General features: G+C 47.4%; 1 protein-coding gene across 1 annotated transcript; it reads right to left on the bottom strand.

Moving 5' to 3' along the window:
* Positions 1 to 4,176: 4,176 nt before the first annotated feature.
* SPPL2C (signal peptide peptidase like 2C) lies at positions 4,177 to 6,213 on the bottom strand. Its single transcript, XM_069075988.1, has one exon. It carries the CDS (start codon positions 6,211 to 6,213, stop codon positions 4,177 to 4,179), a length of 2,037 nt encoding a protein of 678 aa, XP_068932089.1.
* Positions 6,214 to 8,065: the final 1,852 nt, after the last annotated feature.

Genomic DNA, 8,065 nt, shown 5'->3' with positions numbered 1-8,065 from the left:
CCAGCCCTGGGGCTAAAACCTCTGGCTCCTGTGGGGCTAGCCTGGGCTCCCAGAGCACTGCGCTGGCTGATTCCTGCCGGCTTACCGGCTTGTCCTCAGTGGGAGGTTAGCTTCTTTGTATCATTTTGTGGGTTCTGTAGCTCCAAAGTTTGTTCAGAGTCCCCTTTTACATGAATTGGGGGAGGTGGAAGCTGGAGCCGAGAAGAGGTGCTGTTTCTACTCCACCATCTTGACCTGTATTTATTCTCTATATCCTTTAATTTATTTTCTGTCTCATTAGAAGGTAAGCTTCTGGCATGTGGCCTTTTGAGAGGGTTTGGATTCAGTCAAAGGGCCACACTTGAGGACCTAGAGGGCCACATGTAGCCTCAAGGCAGTAGGATCCCCACCCCTGTGTGATTAGGGACTGTGTCATTAACAGTGTTCTCACCACCATCAGTGCCTGGTATTCAGCAGGCACTTAATAAATGCTTATTGATTCATTAATTAGGCCACCTTGCCTTTCCATGTCCTTTGCACATAGTAGGAGCTTAATATGTAGCTATTTAATGAATGAATTAATGAGTTATAGCTATGCTGTTGTTGTTCAGTTGTTTTTCAGTCATTTTTCAGTTGTTTTTCAATCATGTCTGACTCTTCATAATCCCATTTGGGGTTTTCTTAGCAAAGATACTGGAGCAGTTTGCCATTTCCTTCTCTAGCTCATTTTACAGATGAGGAAACTGAGGCAAACAGGCTTAATTGACTTGCCTAGGGTCATACAGCTAGGAAGAGTCTGAGGCCAGTTTTGAACTCAGGAAGATTAGTCTTCCTGACTCTAGGCCCTGGTACTCTATCCACTTCACCTCCTAACTGCTATGGGCTAATAATTACTTAAATAAATAATAATAGGCTAATAATTAATGATCATATCTATTATTTATACATCTTAATATATATGTTTTCATCAGTTAGTACTTTAATTATTTTATCCTGTTGTTATAATGGAATTTATACAATGATTTATGGTTTATTGCAAGGTAATTTAACTAATAAAAAGAGCAGACAAACGTATAAACTGGACAGAACTTTATCCAAGATGAAAGGAGGATTTCAGGATTAGACAACAACATGTGATCTTAGCAGGCATTTTTTAAAACAGGGTTTGTCTAGGGCACAGTCCTTAGGGAGCACCTTCTTCACTTTTTAGTAACTTCCTGTCCTTGGGCCCTTGCATAGATTCATGACTTCTCTATAATAATCCTTTGTATGAACAGCTAAACTTGTTGCCAGAGCATAGATACAAAGTTGAGAGGCAGCAGCATACCCTACTATCAGATGAATAAATAGCCCAGACCTCTTTGAATAGGGGCCTTGTAGAGGTCAGAGAAATAGGGATGGTTTTTGCAAAGTCAGGCAGAAGCAAGAGGGACAAATATATATGAGGTCAAGAAGACAGGCCTCAGACCTGAAAGAGGGTGAAAACAAAGAGGGCTCACTCTTGAATATCATAAGAAAGCAGGGTACCTCTTGATGGAATGGATGGCACATAGTACCATTTAGAAAAGGCATTCAAATGGGTGACTGAAGCAGCTTCTTTAGGCTTGCTTCAGCCACTAATATTTCAGGACATAATCCTTTGTACATCTATGGGGAAAGGGAGTCTTTTGTAAGAGGGGTTGTAGGGAAACTAACACTCCACTCAAACCTCCCCCCCCCCCAGCAACATCCTTGGGCCCCAGCTTTACTAATGGTTTCCCTGATGCAGCTTTCCTCCCCACCCCTCCTCCTGTGAAACCTGATTGACCCCAGATTCTCTGATGCAGCTTCCTGGTCTAGGGGTATAAAAGGTCCCAGGCCAGGAATAGTCTAATCCTTTCAGCCTTGGAGGGTGCCCGAGATGACATGAAATGCCATGCCTGTATTGATCAGACTTTACCAGATGGAGATGAGGGGCCTGGTACAAGAGAAGCTAAATATTACTGTGTTCTTGCTGTGTTAGGGAAAAGAAAATCTCTCCTCTTGTTGGATGTTCAGGGACCCACGATACCTCATTTCATCCCTAAGTTGAACCTGACAGTTGGACAAGAGAGTGCTGGTGTTAGAGCTGTGCCTACGACATTTGGTGCAGTCTTGGCAGAATGGGATGAAATCAGATGGTTGTGGCTCATGTTGTGAAAAGCTCTGCAAATTCAGATTGTGGGACCCTGCCTGGCTCCCTGTAGGAGTCCTCCTGATTTTGTGGGGAGTCCTCTCTGTGGGGCAGGAAGATTAACAGCGTGGGTGCTAGAGAAGGTGCCTGGAAGGGGAAAGAAGGTAGGAATCCCAGTATGCCTTGGTTATCTTTAACTTTGCCTCACAAACTGGACTGCTGGAGTGTCAGACTGGAAGGGATGTGGGAGAATAGCCATCAGTTCCAAGGCTGGAATTGATCCGAAGGCACTTGCGACACTCAACCCTTTCTCTCTTCCCACACACATCACCTATCATGGTGGAAAGAGTAACCAGAATTATTCCTAGGGGGGGATAACTGTTTATACTTGGCCTATTATAGCTAGCATTTATATAATACTTTTGACAAAGTTTGACAAAGCCCCTTTACAGATATGATCTCATTTTATCCTGACAGCCCTAGGAAGTAGGTGCTATTATTATACCCATTTTTATAGATGAAGAAACTGAGGCCAAGAGAGCTTAGGCGATTCACCTAGAGTCACACAGCTAGAAATGTCAGAGATTGGATTTGAACTCAGGTCTTCCTGTCTCCAAGTCAAGACCTCTATCTGCTGCACCACCTAGCTGAAGTCCAAAAGAGCCATCCCTAATCTCTAGCTCTGAGGGAACAGGGTACCTGTTAGCAGTCTTCTGGAGAGCATTTTTATCCCAGCCTGTGTCCTACAGTTAGGATGCTGCCCTCACTCTGCCAATAAGCAGCAGCGGGGGACCCAAGAGAATCATTCTCTCATAGGTAGTATGGTAGACATGGAAGGGACCTTGAGATTGCTTAGTCCAGTTCTTATATTTTATGGCTGGGGAAACCCCAAGGCCTCAAAATGTGAAATAATAATAAAAGCTGGTCTTGAAGTGGTTTTAGAGACCATCAGCCCATTTTGAGGGGAAAGAAACTGAGACTCAGGGAGAGGAAATGATTCAGATAACAGACTTTAAGAGCTAGGAGAAGGGCGTTTTCATTTTACAGAGATGGAAACTGAGACCCAGGGAGAAAAGTGACTGATCTAAGGTCATATAGTGACAGAGTCCAGACCAGTACTTGAGTGTGACTTCAATGCCATATGTTCTTTCCACAAGGCTTCTAAGTAACACAATGGGAAGTAACCTGTTAAAACTGAATTCACTAACCATGGAAAGGGCACTAGATTTGAGGTTAGGAAGACCATCCTTCAAATCCAAATTTTGCCACTGATATCTTTTGAATGACCATGGATTAGTCATTTTCCATCTTTGGATCTGTTTCTCCCTCTGCAAAATGAAGAATTTGGATTGGATCATTTTTGACATCTCTGAAAGATCTATCTAATTTTATGATTGTATAACCTTTAAGAAGAAGTTAAAGGTGATAAATAGGTTTGATAAAGAGGTCATGGTTAGGGTCAGCTACTCATTGGATTTGATGCCAGGGAGGCCTGGGTTCAAATCCTACCTCCAACCCTCCCTCCTCTCTGTGTGACACTGAACAAGTAAATCACTTAACTTTTAACAGTCACAGTTTCCTCACTTGCAAATATGTGTGTGTGTATGTGTGTGATAATAGCATATACCTCATAGAGTTGTTGTGAGGATCAAATGAGATAAATTATGTGCAATGTTTTGTAAGTCTTAAAGTGCTATTGAATTATTATTTCACTGCCTTTGCAGATGAGAGAATTGTCAAGGGCTGTTCAAGGGGATTTGAGAAGTCTAGGGGATGGCTCTGGCTTTTCAAGGCCAAGGTTTACAGGCCACCATTCTGGCATTGCACCTGACCCCCTGTGCTAGAACCTTCCTGTGGGAAGTGAGAGTCTATTACGAGAAACCAAAGACAACAGACTTTCTTGCCAGGTGGGTAATGAACTTTTTAATGCCCCAATTTCCTGTTGCCAGGCATGGCTTTGATCTGTGATATTCTCCCATACCCCTCCAAAAGTGAGGATGAGTAGGAGCCTGGTAGAATGGCCATAGGAGTGGTTGGTTCCCAGTTTAGAGTGAGGTCTGTGCTGACGGGCACTTCTTCACCTTTAGGCCCTTTCTTTTGTGGAGTCCTGTCCAGGTGGCAGTGTCTTCAGGGACGTTTTCCAGTGCCAGGTTGCTTGTGCCCAGAGTCCCTGGTTCTTTGTCAGTCTCAATTGGAAAGGTGGGTATCTCTTCTGGGTCCAGATTGGCATCGCTCCAGCCCTCGGAGCTATCACTGAGGCAGCATGGGGTGGTGCCTTCGTCCTCAGCCAGGAGGATAGTCTCTTCTGAGTTCACATTGGAGTTGCTTTCTGGGAAGTTGGCCCCCTCCCCAGTAGGCCCCTTGGTAACCACAGTAGGCAGGACATCATTATCTTCATCTGGCTTCTGCTCTGACAATAAGGATGGCTCTTCAGCCCTCACCCTAATACTAGGGGAAGGAGGTAACCTGATGATGGTATGAGTGGGTGGTTTAACAAAGCCCTGACCAGTCCAAAAGACGGCAAGCTCCTGGCGACAGATGGCCACAACTAGACTGGTGATCAGGGTACAAGACACTAAATAGAGCAGTGCTGGCTGTCCCATCTGCATTAGAATCATGGCGAGAAAAGTAAACAACAGACCAACAGCATAGGCCAAGGTACAGGTCATGTAATAGATTCGGGAGGAGCGGACCTGGATGTCAAAGCGGTGGCAGTAGGCCACCAGGAAGCCAGGCACTACGATGTCCCCAAAGCCAAGGATGGAGAACGGCCGGTCACAGAGGGTCAGCGGTGAAAAGCTGAGGCGGGGCACCTTCAGCACCATGGGCAGCTTTTCATGGCTGGTAGAATCGGAGGGACCGGAGGCCACTTCCACCATGATGCTCTCGCCAGTCCTGGTGAGGAATGGGGTGACGAAGACGAAGAAAACATCGAAGGCCAGCAGGGCCAGCAGGAAGGAGGCGCAGCTCCGCAGCGTGGGCAGCCTCACGCGTCGGAGCACGAACAGGCAGTAGGACACACCTAGCGTGTCTTGGAGAAGCCAGGCCCAGCGCTCCTCGTTACGAAAGATCATCCAGATCGCTGTGATGGAGGTGCACAGGCCGGCTAGAAGAATAAGGGACAGCTGCAGGTATGCTTGCAGACCTGGCAGGATGAGCTGGCAACGTCCCAGGGACAGGCGGCGAGCCAGCGGAGCCAGGCAGCTGTAGAGGCCAGTGCCGGCGCCCAGCCCGAAGATGCCGATCATAACGTAGACGAAACAGTCGTAGAAGAAATAGAGCAACAGCATGATGGAGCAGGACATGAGGACCACCGCCCCCGTCATTGCCGGCGTGAAGTCCACCGGCTCCTCCTCGTCGTCTTCTCCCTCCGCCACCCCTTCGGCTTCCTCGTTCACGCTGGTCCCTCCCCCCCGACGCTCCCGACGCCGCTGGAGCCTCTCAGCCTCACTCAGCCCAGCCCAGTAGCCACCCAGGGCCACGGTGCCCACAGCTAGGATGAAAATGATCACCATGTTGTAGTCAAGGACGGGCTCCGGGGGCACATACATGGCCACCCGGATGATGGCCCCACCCCGCGCCTGGTTCAGAATATCCAACATATCTTCGAAGCGGAGTACGCCCACCGGGATGGTCAGATCGGGCAGAGGCGCGAGGCTCTGGTAAGTCGCTGACACTGGGGTGGTTTCTGAACACTGGAGGCCACCAGTCCGGCTGACGATGAGGAGCCCATGGGCACCCTGACCTTGGGCCAGGCGCCCCTTGGTGTAGAAGCTGCAGTTCCCCCGCAGCACCATGGCGGTGGTTTTGCTCAGTGGTTTCTGGTGGCTAGAGCCTTGGGGGTATGACTGGTGGGTGTTCTCACTGGGGCACCAGGGTGCTTTGGTGCCATCGTACAGGGGCAGCAGAGGGGCATGGTGGAGGTCCGGGGGCAAGGTGACGTGCTCAGAACTGAAGAGGGCGCAGTAATCTTTGCTACCCTTCTTTTCCGATACCACGTGGACCACGCCATACTCTCCGTGGGATGGAGCACCCACGTGGAGTAGGAAGATGAAGGGGAGGAGGAGGTCCAGAGCTGCCATCCTCCTCAGCCACCTGCTACAGTGTCCTGCAGGCCTGAGTGGGCTTTACCCCACAACACCACTTTGCCTGCCTTTAACTGCCCATAGAGGGAGGACGCCTCCCCTACCTGTCACAGAGCAAGGCCCCTGGAAACCAGGGCCCCGCCCACTTCATCATAAAAAGCTGGTACCCAGAGTAGGGAAAGCAGTCAGGCATACTCTGAGCTCCTTTCTACTTATGGCTAAAAACACCCCTCGTGAATGCCTAGTATCCTTCCCTGCACAGCTTGCCCCAAATTCAGACCTTTCTTGTCTCTGCCTAGTAAAACAGTCTAGTCTCACATTCTTTGTCTAATACTTTGGGACTGATGTGGGACAGGTGTCAGGCTTAGTCAGATATAGGGCTGCCAGAATATAGCCTTACATAAAGAGATCAGACCAGGGGCTAGAAGTCAAGAAACCTGGTTCTATTTCTGAGTCTGCTATTAAGTAAGCCCAAATGACCTCAGAAAATTCACTGCTCTGCTCTGGACTCAAGAAGAAGTCATTGGATTCAATGATCTCCTTCCAGTTTCCTTCCAGTTTCTGACATTCTATGAAATAAATAATCAGGAGTTAGGCTTATCCATTTCATCTTCCTAGTAAGACACAGTCTTATGTCTATCACAGTACATACAGTCTCTTGGAATCGGGAAGACCCAAGTTAAAATCTTGTCTCTTGACACCCAGTTAGAGTGACCTCAAGACAACTCACTTCTGGGTGAGTGCAACTGGATCTCTTGGAATATCCTTGAGCCTCAATTTTCTCATCTGATAGCAGAGGGCTGTTGGGAGGATCAAATGAAATAGACCTGAAAGGGATCTATAAATGCCAGCTATTATAATGATGATGAAGTATCAATAATTGGTCACAGTTTTCATAAGTTATTTTAAATTCCTGGGCATTTATGGTGACTGGTCCACCCCACCTCTTCTCATTGTCCTTCCATTTTGTGTCTGTTACTTATCTTAGGCTGGTTCCCGAAGAGTCTGTTTCACCCCTGATGGTCAAGACCAAAGAATCTACTATACCCCTGCAACTCATGGGTGTGATTTCCGAGGTCTAGTTTGAGGCTTATCTCTGAAACCCAAATCACTTTATGACTTTCTTACCTGCCATCTTTCCTTTGTTTCTAAGGATAACCCCTAAAGATAGGGGGAAGGGTATGCCTAGGGCCAGGTATAGAAGAGTAAAGGGGAAAGTATACTCAGAATCTCTAGAAGGAGTGGGTTAAGGATACCAAAGGACCAACCTTGCTTCAGAGCGGAAGGGGAGAGGGAGTCTTGTCAACATGACTTCCCCAGGGTCCTTTGAACACCCTGTTGCCCTACCCTGAAAGACAAGGGTTAGAGGGAGTTGAGACAAGTTTCAGAGGGGCAGATTTTCACCCTATACAAGGAATAACTTCCAAAAATTAAGTGGGCTTCTCCATGAGGAAGAGAGTTCTCTGACTTGAGAGGGTCAAGAGGAGGCTGAATACTTTTCAAGGATGGTGAAGAGGGCATTCCTATACAGATATGGGTTGGTTATCTAAACCATCTACATCATAAGGCCATCTAGGCTTCTGATGTCCCTGTGGCATGAAAAATGGAAGTGGTGGGAAAGACTGTTGGGAACTGAAAGGAGTATCTTTCTGAGGGCTCAGCAATGATAAATATTATGAATTCTTGACCTACTGCAATATTTCCCACTAAGAATTGCTAGCCCCACCCCCTTCCCATCTCAAATCCCCTAAATGGTGAGAGAAGTATCAAAACAGCCTAGTTTCAATTTCTAGGTAGGAATGAAGGTGATCTGGAGCCTTAAAGAGCATGGGAGCCCTGTGTGTTGAAT

This window comes from Petaurus breviceps, unplaced genomic scaffold (assembly GCF_028583685.1).
Source record: "Petaurus breviceps papuanus isolate PSGF00001 unplaced genomic scaffold, PetGlider_PUasm1.0 90925, whole genome shotgun sequence".
Taxonomy (NCBI): Eukaryota; Metazoa; Chordata; class Mammalia; order Diprotodontia; family Petauridae; genus Petaurus; species Petaurus breviceps.
Note: the sequence above shows the minus strand (reverse complement) of the source record. Positions and strands in the feature narration are given on the sequence as shown.